Source organism: Peromyscus eremicus, chromosome 22, assembly GCF_949786415.1.
Source record: "Peromyscus eremicus chromosome 22, PerEre_H2_v1, whole genome shotgun sequence".
Classification (NCBI taxonomy): Eukaryota; Metazoa; Chordata; class Mammalia; order Rodentia; family Cricetidae; genus Peromyscus; species Peromyscus eremicus.
In genome coordinates this window covers 38,554,002-38,570,010 of record NC_081437.1, presented here as the reverse complement: position 1 = coordinate 38,570,010, position 16,009 = coordinate 38,554,002, and the positions used below count along the sequence as shown (strand labels likewise).

Below are 16,009 nucleotides of genomic sequence, written 5' to 3'. Positions count from 1 at the left end.
TCTGAAGTCAAGATTAACCATCATGATGCTTCCTCAAGCTGGCCTGATGGAGGCTCAGGCTGGTGTTGAATGTTTCTCCAAAGGCTGTTCCAGCAGGGTTTCTTTCTGTGTGTGGCTGACCCTTTGTTTTGTTTTTTTTTATCACCTCCTGTGGGCAACAGCAGCTCTGGAAAACACATGGACATTTTTTTTGTGTGTGTGGTGCTGATGATACAGGTGCAGATCCCTGAGCACTCAAGTGGAGGGGAACTGTGGTCTGTGAACAGTCCCCTGCCATGGTTCTGTAGCAATGTACACCCCATCCAGCCCCCCGACCCATCTCAGTGTCCAGTCATGACTGATGTTAGTGTCCTTGAGTTCCTAATGACGGACCTGTGACCTCACCTGGACAGGTGTGTGTTAAAGGTACTCCATGGCACTGGCTGTCTTTTTAGTGAGTGGTCTATGCCCAACCCTGAGCCCTGTGGCAGGTGGGCAGGCTCCCTCTTTGGTCCTTTGCTCTTGGGTCTGCCCGGCTCTCCCACTGTAACACCTTAATTTAGGGGTGGGCTTTATGGTGCAAAGCCATACTGGTGAGCTGTCTTCTTACAGAAGGTATTTCACAATCCAGTTGATCCCCAACATGGAGCCATCTTGCATGTATCTTACATAATTCATCACCATATCAAACCAAACCTTAATGAGCAGGATCATTCAAAATCCACTAAGAGACCTATAAACTTTGTTTCCTCTAGATTTTTCAGATTTTAGTGTCATCTTGGGAAACCCTAGCTTAGAATGTCATGATTCTTTCTATTTGAGTCTACATTTCTGGGATGCGGTGGGAGGGCTTTTAAAAATATACTTCATTTGGTACAATTTAGGTTGAGATTGGTAGGTAGAAAAAGGTCAAAGATAGACCAGAGAGTTCCCCAACACACACACACACACACACACACACACACACACACACACACACATGCACACCCATACGCACACACACTTCCTCCTGTGACATCCTGGGTTATTATCATGCTCAACAAACCTATGCATTCCTTACTGAAACCTTCATGTTATTCAGACTTCCTTTACTTTGACCCAGAATCCTACCTTACCTTCCAGGGTCAGAGTCACTCACACTTGCATGGTTTCAAGGAAGACACTGGCAGTTTTGAGGATGATTGGCAAGACTGATGAGGATTCTCTAGAGTATTTCTGAACTACTGTTTGCAGAGTTCTTCCCCCTATAAGACTGGGGTTGTAGGTTTAAGGAGAGGACCACAAGGCAAAGTGTCAATCTCATCCAACCCAGTCAGGGGTGCACACTGTCACTTTGCCTGACCTCTGTGACACCCACAGTGTGTCTCCAGCAGAGACAGTGTGACATCACCCTGCCTGCCACCCTGCTCCCTGTACCCCTGGGCAGGTGGTCTCTGTGTGCAGCCCACCCGAGTCTGAATTGTGCTCCATCTACCCAGGGGAAGTAGCTACAGAGGCCAGCAGAACTTTCTCACACAAGATATGTGTCTTTTCTCTTTTTTTATTTTGAGACAGGGTCTCTCTATATAGCTTAGCCTGATCTGGAAGTCACTGCCCTTCTGACTGTCTCCCCAAGCAGTGGTGTGCCAGCATGGACTGTCATGCCCAGCTCGAGATTTGTGTCAGATTCCCTTCAGCTGTTTATCTGTTTAGTATTTTTTTTTTTTTTTTTTTTTTAGCTGCAAGGGCATTAGTTTTGTATTTGGGGTTCACAGTTCAACAGCTGCTCAGAGCGCTCAGATGTTGGCTCATTCAACTTTTGGGTGGCTTTGCACATCGCTAGTGCAAGTGGATTGTTTTGAGCATGTCCCTGTTTTGTGGCACCATGGGGTTTTCCATGCATCTCAGAACCCCCTTTTGTCTCTGCTAGAATCAGCCACTTATCCTATCCATGCTGGTTTATTAAACTGGCCCACGTTATTGGACTGAGGATCTGGGCATGGCATGTATTTTGTATAGAGTCCCATTCCCTCCGTATCCTCTCAGCTGGTGTACAAGGAGCACACATACCAACCCGTGTGTGTGCCAGCATGTCACCTAGAAATGCTTTCCATCTGCTTCTATAGTAAGCTGAACTTGAGTTTCGACTTAAGTTCCCAGTTCTGTTCTGTTATCCCGGGATCTCCAGCCTCTTTGCCTTGCTTATCTTTAGTCTCCTACCAATAGGGGTGCCTTGAGTTCAGTGCAGATGAGGAAGTGATGAATGAGAAAGATTAGCATGGTGTCTTGAGCAGCCATGTGCTTATGTACATACATGTAGAGGCCACTGGGACCCTTAAGGTGTCCTGGTCTGTCACTTCCCACTCCATTCCCTTGAGATGGGGTCTTTCACCAAACTGAGTTCCTCATTTGATGACAAGGTTTGTGACCAGGGAAGCTGAGGTCCCCTTTTGGAGTGCTTAGTCTTATCAATACCATAATTTAGAAATGGACTCACGAAGCAAAGGACAGTTTCATTAGAGCTTAAGAGAAGCTGCTGGGGAAAAGAGACTGAGAGAAAGCCCTGCCATTTCTGTTAGGCATGGAAAAGAAAGAGCTCATTAAGAAAGAAAAGGGCATCCCCGAGAGTGTGTTTTCCTGCTGAACTGAGAAAAGTACCCCAAAAGTATCCAGCCAGGTGGCAGTGTATTATATTTCACAGCCTTTGTAGGTCATAGGCTGTGTGCTGTTCATGCCCTCCCTGTTCTCTGGATGGTGCCACTGGGAAGAAAAGCTCTGACTCTTCCACACACTGCCTTCTTTCACATGCTAGTCTTGATGTAGCTGTTTTCCTTCCTGCTCTCCTATCCCCCCAGACTGGCCGGACAGCCATCCCCAGGGGTCCCCCTCCAGTGCTGGGGTTACCGGTGGGGACAGGCTTTTTATGTGGGTGTTGGGGACTCCAGGCTCAGATCCTGATGTTTGTGCGTCAAGTGTTCTTACCCACTGAGCCATCTCCCCAGCTCCCATTGTCTTTTATATCTTTGATTATTATAATTATGGACTACCTGCCTATGGAGAGCCCAGTCTAGAAGAATGGATCAAAACCCTGACCATTGCATAATCTCACTTGAAGGTAAGGAGAGAAACTGACAGGTATCAGAATTCTGATACCACACCTAACTAGAAAGAGTCCTGGTAAAGAGTGGTTGGACATTATTATGTATATTCAGCTCAGTGCCTGGAACCCTGAGCCTGTGTGGACCTTGAGTCATGTGGATGTGAGTGGGGACTCTCACATGAAATGATGCTGACCGGTGGTGTACAGGCTCTATGGTGAGTCCCTGTCTCCTAAAAAACCCTGACAGAACAGCCTACTGTGGCTGCACTCACCAGTTTCTGACTTAGTAGATCTGGATTGGAGATTAACAAAACACTGCACAAAAGCAACTCAAGGAAGAAAGAGTATATTTTGGCTCACAGTTCAAGGGTGCAGCCTATGATGGGGTTGCAGGCATAGCAACCAAAGTCTGAGGTGGCTGATCACATCACATCCCCAGTCAGGGAGCAGAGAGTGCATGCTGGTGCTAATCCTCTTTTTTATCCAGTCCAGACTCTTGAGTTCATTGAGCGGCACTGCCCACAGTTGGGATCTTCCTACCTCCATTAACCTAATCTAGATAATCACTCACAGGATGCTAGAAGCTTGTCAGCTAGGGATGGTGGGTCCTGTCAAATTGATCTCACAGGTTCTCAGGGGCGTCGGTGGCTGCTGCTGCTGCTGCTGCTGCTGTTCCAGAGAGTGAGAGAGCGCCATATGGCACACATCAGAGAGAGAAAAGAGGAGATAGCTGAGGACTCAGAGATGTCATGGGAACTCTGTAAAGCACGGGGCACAGAAGCTGAGCACAGGGGGCAGCTAGAGTTTAGAGCAGTGGTGAGTGGGGGATGGCAAGGGAGCTTGATTAGGAGTAAGAAACGTGGCCTGGTTTGAGAAGGTCATGAGATAAGGGGAAGACAACAAGGCCCTTTTCTGTCCCTTCCCCAGCGTTGCTTTGAAGATGTTTGGGTGGAAGGACCTGCAGATGAGTTGGTTCTGGCAGACATTCCCATCAACCTCTGTTAGCGTGCTAAATGTCTTCCATGGTGGGCACTTTGTCTCTTTCAACTATTTCTTGCCCTCGAGTCCATTCCTGTCCCACCACAGTGCCCAGCCCTTTGCATACATTCAGTTGCGCCCAATAAATATCTTGTCCTACAAATATTTCGAATTACTTGAATCATGCTTGTAATTGACCAGACACCCCCTTAAAATAGTTTGTTTGTTTCCTAGGACTTGACATTCACATTAGGAAAACAAAGACTTTGCTTTTTTTCTTCTTTCATGGTGCCTTGTGATTCCCTTAGCAAATTCCTATTGTAAGTTTGCAGCTGGGCAGTGCTTACAAAAATCATATTCAGGCCATCCTGTGTGTGTGTGTGTGTGTGTGTGTGTGTGTGTGTGTGTGAGAAAGCCCCGATGGACTCACACAATATAGGCATTTTTCTTGTGTCCTGTTGTTGTTGCTACTGGAAGCGTGGTTTTGTGTATAATTCAAAGTCTATATACTCAACAGGAAACAATACAGAAGAGGCACCTCAAATGGGAATCTGCCTTACTTTTGAAGTTGCTTATGGGGAAGGGGAAGGGGCAGAGGCTGACCTGTCCCATGCCCAGTGCTGTGGGAAGCCTCATTGTCTAGGGGTCAAGTGGAGAGCATGGAAAAGCCAGAGAGGAAGCCAGACAGTTCAAGCCCTCCCAGCTGCTCCAAGGGAGGCTGTAAACAGGAAGAGGAGCCGGGTGCTGAAGCTGGGGAGGGGAGGCAAGTCTTGGGAACAGCTAAGATGGGGTAGGGCAGTGGCCTGAGACAGAGGCCGCGGATGATACCCCAGGCCAGAGCCTATAGAGGGTGTGGGTGTGGGAACTCGGGTCTCCGTGGGTTCAGTTGATCTCTCTACTTGTCTGCATTCAGTAACCCACCTGGGCTGGTGATGTTCCATCTTGGGCCATATTGTACAGCTAATGACCAAGCAGGGTTCTGGTGCTTGCTTCTTGCAAAGGTCCCCGCTGTTGGGTGGACCGTCCTGGAAGGGCCTCTTGTCTGGTGCATACTCTGCCGTTGTCTTTTCTTCCCCTTGCAGACCTAATGGGCTGCTCTTCAGGTTCTTTGACCTGGCATGTGTAAATGACTCTTGCTTACCAAGCTGGCACTACCTGTCTTCTCGCGCTGCAGTTCAGTATGTGCAGTGGCTGTGCATGGGTTTACAAGAAGACAGGAGGCTCTGTCACCTCATATGTGACAGAGCATTGGACCCAGGCCCGCGTAATCCCTCCCCGGGGAATGCCCTGCCACAGTGCTCTGCAACATCGGGACCCTGCGCCTGTCTGACATTGTCAGCGGCAGCCTCTTCCCCTGCCTGCACCCTCCAGGACAGAAATCAGTTAGCAGAGGCTGCTCCCTGGGGACACCTCCAGTCTTGAGTGTGAAGCCTACCAGCCCTCAGCTTGAGGGAGTCTTGTTAAGGTTTGTGAACCCTTTAGGACTAGTGACCCTGCTTAATCAAAACCCAGTCACTTTGTACAGTGTAGAGTATAAACTTGTAAAACAGAATTAGGGATTTAGACAGGAAAAGATGCAGAGAGCTATAAAACAAGCAAGTAAACTATGGTCTAGGATCTCTATACCTAAAAAAAAAATGTTGGCACTTGAATAATAATAATAATAATAAACTTTTGTTGTTGTTTTAAATTCTTTTTGCTCTTTTTTGGGGGGGCAAATAAACCACACACAGAGGCTTAGTCTTACTTATGAATGCCCGGCTTTAGCTTGGCGTGGTTTCTAACCAGCTTTCCTTAACTTTAATTATCCCATCTACCTTTTGCCTCTGGGCTTTTCCCATTCTCTTAATTCTGTAAATCTTACTCTTACTCCGTGGCTTGCTGTATAGCTGGGTGGCTGGCCCCTGGAGACCTCCTCTTTCTCTTGCTCTTTCTTCTCCTCCCAGTTTTCTTCTATATATTCTCTCTGCCAGCCCCACCTTTCCTATCTCCTGCCTTGCTATTGGCTGTTCATTTCTTTGTTAGACCATCAGGTGTTTTAGACAGGCACAGTAAGTTAAAGAGTTAAACAAATTCAACATAAATAAAAGTAACACGCCTTAAAATAATATTTTACTACAATAAACTCAGGGTGTATGGATATGCTCTATATGAACACACCCTCAGGGTTGGAGAAGTCCATAGTCATAGTGTCCTCTTGTACCCCCAAACACTTAGAAACCCCGAGATCCTCTTGTGCTATCAGCTTTGGCTACATTAGGGCACACGTTTAACTCATCTCAAAGCCTCCACTTCATCCACCTAAAAGTCTCTTTATCTGTGCCAATGAGTCCTTTATACCAATGGAAAATATACTTAGTGCAGACTAAGTTAATTGCAGCCATTGACTGCCCCGGAAAGCTGCTGATCCATTCTTGCTGCTGCCCATTCCCTGCCCTGAACGCAGGTTGGTAGACCTTATTCCTGAGTGGTTCCAGAGCTGTGTGGCTACTCCCTGCCCCAGCCCCTCCCCCCTTCTCCTTGGGCTCTGCTCCTGGGGTCAGGGCTCCCCATGTGTCTACCTTGTTTCCACACCGCTGGTCATTGTATCTTACTTGTCTTGTGTGTTTGCAGTTTGTGCTGGCTCCTTTTGTGTCCCAGATACTTTCTCTCTCAAGGGTACCTGGTATCGAATCCAACTAGCAATTGGCCCTAACTGAATGTTTGCGCACAGGCACCCAGTGAGCCTTGGCTGACTGAACATGAGGAAAAGTGTAAATGTGTAGACTGGATCTGACACCAACTGTAGAACATGGTGGCATCATGGGAGTCTTCTTAGAGCAGTGATTCTCAGCCTGTGGGTTGTGACCCCTTTGGGGTTTGCATATCAGATATCCTGCATATCAGATGTTTACATTGTGATTCATAACAGTAGCAAAATTATAGTTATGAAGTAGCAACTGTGGTGATATTGTGTCCCCCAATATATTGTGCACCCTAATAAACTTATCTGAGGTCAGAGAACAGAACAGCCGCTAGATAGACATAGAGGCCAGAAAATGGTGGCATACACACCTTTAATCCTATCACTCTGGAGGCAGAGATCCATCTGGATCTCTGTGAGTTCAAGACCACACTGGAAACAGAGCCAGGCATGGTGACACACACCTTTAATCCCAGGAAGTGATGGCAGAAAGCAGAAAGGTATATAATAAGGCATGAGGACCAGGAACTAGAGGCTTTTAGGCTTTTAAGCTTTTAGGCTGTTAGCAGCAGTTCAGCTGAGATCCACTCAGAGAGGACTTAGAGGCTTCCAGTTTGAGGGAACAGGATTGGCTGAGAAGTTGGCGCGGTGAGATTAGCTGTGACTTGTGTCTCTCTGATCTTTCAGAATTTACCTCAATACCTGGCTCCCAAGATTTTTCTATTAATAAGACCATCTAGGCTTTGTGTTACAAGCAACCAAATAATTTTATGGTTGGGAGTCATCAAAACATGAGGAACAGTACTGAAGGTCGCAGCCTTAGGAGGGTTGAGAACCATTGTCTTAGAATGATGAAGCCATGTTGGACATGAGACATCACAGGGAAAGGAGGAAGACTTCTGTATGATCCCTCCTTATCTCACCCTTCCATGAACTGGGATTGTCAACCCCTTCGCACACATGTGCAGACTGAAGTCCACACGGGTTAAGGACCTGCATGGTACTATTTATGGGTGATAGTTTGGAAACATTAGTTCTGTCCTAACCCAAATCACACAGGGTTCCGCCCCAATGCTAAGCTCTCTCTTCCTCCTGATTGGACTGTGTGATGGTCAATCTTTGTAACTGGGCAGGACCTGGAGCCACCCAGGAGACACACCTCTAGGTGTGGCTTTGAGGGTGTTTCCAGTGAGGTTTTGATTACAGAGACCACAGTCCCAAATCAGATCAGAAGATCTGTGTTTAGAAATTCCCTCAGGTATCTGTGAATCTTTCTGGGATGCTGGAGCTGTTGTTTGCTGATAGTGGTATCACATGTCTTTCATTTTTCTTTCCTGTGTATGTCTTTGTCATTGTGTGCACAGCTCTAAGGGGTTAGAGGATACAGTCCTTGTTCTCTGCTCTCACTTGGGGGATGCAGGTCTTCCTGTCTGACTGCCTCATTCAGAGTGGGATTTAGATGAGGAAGGCTATGTGCCATACCTCTGCATCAGTGTTGATCTGAAGATGAGAAGTGACGAGTGTTCAGATGGCTAGAGGTAGTTTTAACAGGATGCTATTCAGCTCCAAGCTTGGCAAGCATGAGTTCGGAAAGCAGACCACTAGAATCACAAAGCACATATTGAAGTGTCATGGGTACCAGGTGGGAACATGGTACTTAAAACCAAGTGGAAAGGGCTGGAAGTGAGAATTAAGATCTCCAGATGCAGGAATGTGTTTGTGCAAACAGCAGGCAATCTCTGGGGGGTGGGATGGATCTTTAGACAGGTGTTGACTTGAGAGCTTGAAGGTCCACCTTTTCCCTCCCCATAGTCCTCTTGGATGCCTGGCTCAGCATGGGTGATCAAACAGCCAGCATGGCTAATGCAGCATAATCCCTGTGCAACAGGCCAACCCAGGTGGGCAGGGGACACCAGGCGTAGGTGGCTTGGGATGTGACAGAGGAAGTCCTGCGTTGTGGGGAGTGAGCGTCACTGAAGGTCTACTGTACACAAATGACTCCCTTAAGTGAGCCTGACTGCCAAGCACACCCTCGCTGTCCAGAGCTGAACGGTCTAGAAGATGGGCTTGCTGAAGGTGTGGCTGGTAGGCCAGTAGGGAAACTGCATGCCTTATGAGGGCAAGAAGGGCCTCGGAGATGGGCTTCATTGGGTCCTTCCCCAATGGAGAAGAGTCCATTGGGGTCCTTCCCACAAGCTGGAGAAGAGTCAGATCCAAGCAGTTGACTACCTTAACCAAAGCCTCTCTTCTGTGGTCGCCAAACTTGACCCTTCTAGAAGGCACTCTTATCAAATGCACCTGAGAGGGTTGGAGGAGAGGATGCCGGTGTGTGTGTGGTCCTTTGCCAATTCTGAGGATGAGCACCAGATTGTAAAATTACCGCACACAGACCAACCTGAGGTGGGGACCCCTGGATGAACCTCCCCAGAGGACCTTCTCTCCATCCACAGTCACTTGCTGTCCCCTCCCCAACCATCCTGGTCCCATTGTAACCAGGAGGTGCCATTGATTCTCAACTGCGTTTCTGTGGAAGCCACCGGAAGGAAGTCTTGAGTGTGCACGTTTCTCGTTTCAGACTGTTCTGCGATGACCACAGCGAGGTACCGGCCCACCTGGGACCTGGCCCTCGACCCGCTGGTGTCCTGCAAGCTGTGCCTCGGGGAGTACCCAGCGGAGCAGATGACAACCATCGCCCAGTGCCAGTGTATCTTCTGTACCCTGGTTGGTCTCTCGGCTCAAGTAACGCGTTCAAGGAGGTTGTTGCTCTCACGCCCGGACACACCAGGCCACACTGGGCACTAAATTTTTGTGGGAGCCTAAGTGGCTATTCAGACTCACACATAAGAGAGGAATTCTTCAGGCGGGTGGCCAGAGAGGAAGCTTTGTGTGACCGTGGCTTGTGGTGTGGCACCCAAGCCGTCACTTAACCAGGATTGTAGAAACCGGCGGCCGCACAGTTAAAAGTGCGCAACGCAGCACACGTTCTTCTGGTTAGACAACAGGCTTTGCCACACCTCCTTTTCAGTTTGAATGATAAGTACGCACTTGACAGGTGACAGGGCTGCTATAACATGCGACCATTAGTGGCATCTTTCCCCGCAGAATGCTGAATGACAGTGTCTGCCGCTTGAGGTCAATTTTCTTACAATTTCTTGGGGTCAAATGATCTGTTCTCAACAGGAATATAGAGACTCCTAACTCAAGAGGTTTGGGTTTGGGTCTAATTCAGACATGATTTTTTTTTCTTTTTTCTTTTCTATTTTGTTTCTGAACATATGTGTGTATGTTTATCTGCCCTGTGTGTGTGTGTGTGAGTGTGTGTGTGTGTGTGTGTGTGTGTGTGTGTGTGTGTGCTGCATATAGGCCAGAAGAGATCATCAGATCCCTATAGCTGGAGTTATTGGCAGTTTAAGCCCCTTGATGTAGGTGCTGGGAACCAAACCTGGGTCCTCTGGAGTAGGACAGTAGCATGTGCTCTTAACTGCTGAGCCATCTCTCTAGCCCCAAACTTAGAATTTTTATCCAGCATGAAAGAAACAACAACAAAAACTTAGCAGGAAAAAAAAAAGAGTAGTTTAAAAATGAAGAAAATGTTGTTGACTTGGTTTTTCTGATTTTTTTTCTTGGTGCTTAAAGGAGTGGAAACATTAATAGAGCAGGTCGGACAAGGCAATGTTGCCCAGAAGGTGCAGGTGCAGGTGCGATTGTGTGACCTGACTCCGATGTGTATGTAGAGTGTCGGGATGGGTTAGAATGCTGTACTGAGTGTGAAGCTGTGCTGTTCCAGCCTGAGTGTTCTCACCAGCGTGAAAGGCAAAGCACAGTAGCGCCCGCAAGGCTACGATATGAGCTTCATTGATCCCTTCACAGTGCTCGCATGCAGGGCTGGGGAGAAGGCTCAGTACTCACAGGGGCTGGCCATGCAAGGCTGAAAACCCGAGTTCAGATCACCAGAGCTCACATACAAGCAAAAGCACAGCATGAGCGTCTGTAAGCTAAGATGGGAGGTGGGGACAGGAGGGTCCCTGGAAATGCCTGGGTATGAGCGTCTGTAAGCTAAGATGGGAGGTGGGGACAGGAGGGTCCCTGGAAATGCCTGGGTCGCCTGGCCTGGCTTACACAGAGGAAAGAAAAGCAGTGAAGACAACCTGTGTGAAGCGAGATGGAAGGTGAGGACCTACGACATCTGAGATTGTCCTCTGCACACACCCGCATTCACACACATGAATGCACCCGCTGCACACACACACACACACACACACACACACACACACACACACGGAAACATCAAGTCGGGCACCTTAAGTGTGCTGTTTGTGTTTGTCAGGTACATATTATTACAGCTGGATGGCAAAATAAAATACTACAGTGTCTTTAAAAAGTATAGAAGTGGGGCGAGAACCCTCTGTAGACTGTTCTTTGAAAAGCCCCATTGCTTCTGAACTTGATGTCATTCTGCTGCAGAGTGTGGGCAGCTAGCTGCCTGTGGAGTTGAGATGAGAACATGGCTGGAAGTTTTTCCTACCTCCTTGCCTGGGTGTCTTCACTGTCCTGCCCATGGCCTGCACCCTCTCTGTCATTTATGCCTTCAGATCGAGGAGCCTGAGCCTTAATTAACTCCACGTCTCATTCCCAGTAGGTTCTAGTCTGCCTCTCGGAAGCAGAGAAGACTTTCTGGTTCATTATGTATCCCCTCAACTCCTAGCTTAGTGCAGGACTCATAATAGCTAATCAATGAAGGCTCAGGACATGAACCAAAGTGATTTGGTCTCTCTCCGAGCTCACATTCAAAGACACGTGCCTCATTAAAGCCCCGGGAAAAACTAGCATCAACCTGCTGGAAAGGAAATTGCTTCTGATGCTTTCAGGAGGTGGGGGAGAGCAGCCGGGGGAACCAGAGACTAGAAGATGATGGAGTGGTTCCTCCCCATCTGATTAATGCGGGGCTCAGATCTCAGCCAGTGGATGAGCTAGGACGGGAGCTTGTCAAGTTGTGCTGAAAAGTTGGCGTTCTGCAGAGTGCCTTCCGATTGCCCCAAGGGACATTTCTATGGTTCCCACCAGTTCCCCCAAGCCCCTCTGCTGTCAGGGCTTTGGGGCACACCTGCTTCTCTCCAGTCACCTGGGGCCGTCAGAGCCACCGCGTGCTCTTTCCTCTGGAAAGACTCGTCTTCCTGCCCTCGTGCCGAGCCTTTCCTTTCGTTCTTGTTTTTGTCTCCCTGTCTAGAGAATTCTTGTAAAATAAACAAACAGCTCTAACTCACGCCCAGGGCTTCATTTAAGTCAAGGAATGTAAGAAACTGCCATTGTTTTCCTCAAAGAAGCCAGGCCAGAAGTACCAAGGAGCAGTGTAATTTTATGGCAGTTGTGATTTTTTTTTTTTTCCTCCTCCGTAGCTATTTTCCAAAACTGAGAATGTTGGAGACAGGCATCCGGTCTGTGTCTTGTCTGTAGATCTGGGGTGTGATGTCATAGGGACACCTGTGTGTTGGCTGAGAAGGGTACGCAGTGTCAACTTGCCATGTCAGTTACACACCATCTCCTCTGCTGGGGTCACTGGGGTCACAGCAGTGTGGATAAGCCGTCGAGGAGCTAGAACCCCTAATCAGACAGCCAGGAAAGCAGTACAGTTCTGTCACAGTGAAGGAAGGTGCCCTGCTTCAAGACAGACTTGCATAGGGAATAGTAATGTTGGATCCGGGGAAGGAAGATGTTTTTCCCACAAGGCCCTCTTGATGGCGTGGGTCAGGCTGGCGTCTGTGGCTGGCCGTTGTGTGGGGCCTGTGAGTCTCCGCAGGAGGAGTGGCCAGCTGTGGAGTGATGAGCTTGTGCTCCACCACCAATGGTTCTTAGTTGGTAGTTAGGAACCTGGCAGGGTTTCAGACTCCCAGTCTTCTCTGGTCTTCATATCCTGGAATGTGCGTTGTCTCTGAGCACCAATTCTTGAGCTTTGTCTCTTTTCGGTCACTGGCAGCTCCTTCCTGTCCCAACCTGGGTCTCTTTGTGGTGCATGTCGCCTGCTCATGTCTGTGGTTTATACCAGGACTGGGCCTTTTTACCTTCATCTCCATAGGGTTTATGAACAGATGCGGTGGCTTGAAGGGTCATTTCATAGCCACGTGTCCCTAGATGAAGAGGAGGAGGAATGTCGCCAGTAACTGAACCAAAAGAACAATTCTTTCCCAGGAAAAGACCTAGCCTTAGGACCTGACTCCTGGATTAGCTAAGGTGGGTCCATTGATTGGTTCAGCCAGGGGCCTGGAACCTGTCTCCGATCTCTGGGCTAGTCTTGCTAAACCTCAAGACCCAGCAGGCAGGGAAGGGTTCTGGAAGAACACAGGATGCTACTCAGGGGGACAGTTGGAATGTTCCTCTGAATGTGGAGAATGAATACCTTCCATACTAAAGACTTCAAACTCAGCCTTAGCAGCTGCTTCCTCTCTCTACAGCCACAATGCACCTCCATTACTAGGCTCCTCCCACTGCCTTGGTTTCCCTCTTAGCCCTCTTTAAAGCCTCTTGACTCCTCCATCATTCTGGATTTAAACTTATTCTTGCCTTCGCCAGGCACTGTGGTTCTGTTTACTGATCTAGCTCTGCTGCTGTGAGGAGTCTACTGGGACAGCAGGATTGTGTACCCCTTTACTTGTAGGTTTATTAGGGTTTGGAGAAATGAAATCTGTCTTACCATGTTGAGGTCAGCCTGCCCTGGTCAGAGAAGATTCTAGCAAATAGTTTCCAAAATGTTACTGAGCTTAGGTACTGTAGTGGTTTGAAAGAAAATGCCCCCCAAAAGGAAGTGGCACTATTAGGAGATGTGGCCATATTAGAGTAGGTGTGGTCTTGCTGGAGGAAATGTGTCACTGTGAAGGCAAGCTTTGAGGTCTCATATATGCTCAAGTCACGCCCAGTGAGACAGACCACTTCCTGTTGCCTGCAAGCAAAGATGTAGGGCACTTGGCTACTCCTCAGCATCATGTCTGCCTGCATGCCACCATGTAGCATCATGATGATAATGGACTAAACCTCGGAAAATGTAAGCCACGCCAATTAAATGTTTTCCTTTATGAGAGTTGCTGTGGTCATGGTGTCTCTTCACAGCAATAGAAACCCTAAGACAGGTACTTTTGTATAGATGCACATCACAGGGAAAACTGGTGAGTGTGAACAGACTGTCCTGCCAAATGGAGTTAGGATCCAAGAGCCTGCTGGTTAGCCTCATCCTGCATCCTCGTGTCCAGAGGTCAGGCCTCATCTCTGGATCAGAGAGGGATGCAGATGAGAGAACCAAGGAGCAGAAGAGGAGAGCATCCCGGTGTTGGTCCACCCGGTGGGGAAAGGCTAGGTAGGTGACTTCAGATGCACGGAGTGAGTTTCTATGTCAAGAGACTGTGGACAGCTGATTCCAGCTGCCCAGGGGCCTGAACTGATTTTTGCGTTCTGTGCTCTGAATAGCTTCCTGACTGGAATGGATTCCTCAAATTCTCTCATACATCTCATGTGCCGCAAGCAGAGTGTTTCCAAGTCCACCTCAGACTTAGGGTTCTTGTAAAACTCTCTCATTAATACTTGACAGAAGGAGCTGGGGATAACATGCATTGATGGTTTAGAGTGGTGCTATTTTTTTTTTTTTTTTTTTTTTGGTCAACTTGCCATAAATCTAGACATGTCTGGGAAGAGGGAACTTTAATAGAGAAAATGCCTCCATAAGATTAGCTTGTAGGCAGGTCTATGGGGTACCGACTTGATTAATGGTTGATGTGAGAGGGCTCTGTCTACTGAGGGCAGTGTGCTACCCCCATGTCCTTGGTCCGGGATGGTATTAAAAAAAGCAGGCTGAGTGATCCATGAGGATCAAGCCAGTGAGCAGCACTCTACATGGCTTCTGCTTCAGTTCCTGCCTCTAAGTTCCTGCCTTGAGTTCCTGCCCCAACTTCCTTCAGTAATGGATTGGGACCTGGGAGCTGTAAGTTGAAGTAACCCCTTTCCTGCCCACGTCGCTTTTAGTCGTGGTATTTTATCATAGCAACAGAAACTAAATAAGACAGAAATAGCACCAGGCAGGAGGTATTGCTGGGATGGACCTGGCCTTGTAGTTTGGGAAGAATTGTGGAAGGACTTTGGAACTTAGGGATAGAAAAGCCATCAAGTGTTCAAAGCCTGGTGAGCTTTGTGGGAATTTGGAGGATAATACTGAGAGAGATGCAGACAATGGAAGACTTGGCTTGTGAAGTTCCAAAGGGAAAATTGAGAGTCCCTTAAAGACTGTAAGGGTATTGGTATAATATTTTGAATTCAGAACTACTAAAATGAGACCTCTGTTTTGCTGGGACAATAAATGCTAGTCACCTAAAGCTGAATAATCAGCATTGATGAAGAAGAGATCAGAATCATTTAATAGAATCTTATGGGAAGTGTTTCCTCAGGGTCAACACACAGAAGTTGTGGTCTAGTGGCAGCCAAGCTGTACCTTGTGCTAGAAGCCAAACTTGGAAATGTGTAAGACCCTTCCTGTGTGGTACTGGTTTTGGAAACATGAAGGGGTCATGGAGGAATGCTGAGGCTTGTCACTATGAGAGGCCAAGAGAGGCCATTGGTGGAGGTATAGCCTCCGTTGCAATATAAGCCTAAGGATTGAAGGGGTCGTGGAGAAAAGTTGAGGTTTGACGTGGTTCAGTTCCCCTCAGACAGCCTATGAGAGGCTATAGGCAAAGGTGCAGCCTAGTTATTGTGGAGACCCAAGCATTTTGGAGATGCCAGTACCTTGGCGTAATAACCAAGGACAGCAACAGCTGTGGAGGAGATTTAGCGCCTAGGAGACAAGCTCTGGATGGCAGAGCCAGAGAAGTGGAGCTCTCCAAGCCCTTTGGAGCCCAGAAGATCATGAGTGGGTCTCACACATTAAACACTGAGCTCTTTACATTGTTGGACCTTGGTTTAGGTTTTAATTGATTGTGATTTTGGCCTGATTTTTCTCCCTTGGTGTAAGAATGTACTTGGATTAGATTAGAGAGGCTTGGACATAAAAAAAAAAAAAGACTGGATATTGTAAAAGAGACTGAACTCTTAAAGTGTTTGCATTTTTAAAGACTGGGACTTTTAAAAATGGGAATGTTTTATATTATGATGTTGATATTAACATGTGATCGTGGGGATTAGCAAGAAAGGAAAGGTTATAGCTTAATAGGTGATGTGTTTGTATGTCAAGTTGACAAGGAGTCAATTGTGCTGGTTGGTTTTTGTCAACTTGACACAAACCTACATGTATCTTAGAAGAAGGAACTTTGAGG

The 16,009-nt window shown here is 47.7% G+C and overlaps 1 protein-coding gene across 3 annotated transcripts in view; it reads left to right on the top strand.

The window, feature by feature from the left end:
• Positions 1 to 1,389: 1,389 nt before the first annotated feature.
• Rnf144a (ring finger protein 144A) overlaps positions 1,390 to 16,009 on the top strand; it is a 49,320-nt gene continuing 34,700 nt past the window's right edge. The window contains exons 1-3 of one of the 3 annotated variants that reach the window (XM_059248493.1): positions 1,390 to 1,498; positions 2,995 to 3,073; positions 9,295 to 9,440. In XM_059248493.1, the coding sequence (XP_059104476.1) occupies positions 3,034 to 3,073; positions 9,295 to 9,440 (186 nt within the window). In that variant the 5' untranslated portion in view covers positions 1,390 to 1,498; positions 2,995 to 3,033. Of the gene's footprint in view, positions 1,499 to 1,681; positions 3,074 to 8,531; positions 8,618 to 9,294; positions 9,441 to 16,009 lie in introns of those variants that run through there. The other 2 variants (XM_059248495.1, XM_059248494.1) reach the window with 2 other exon arrangements.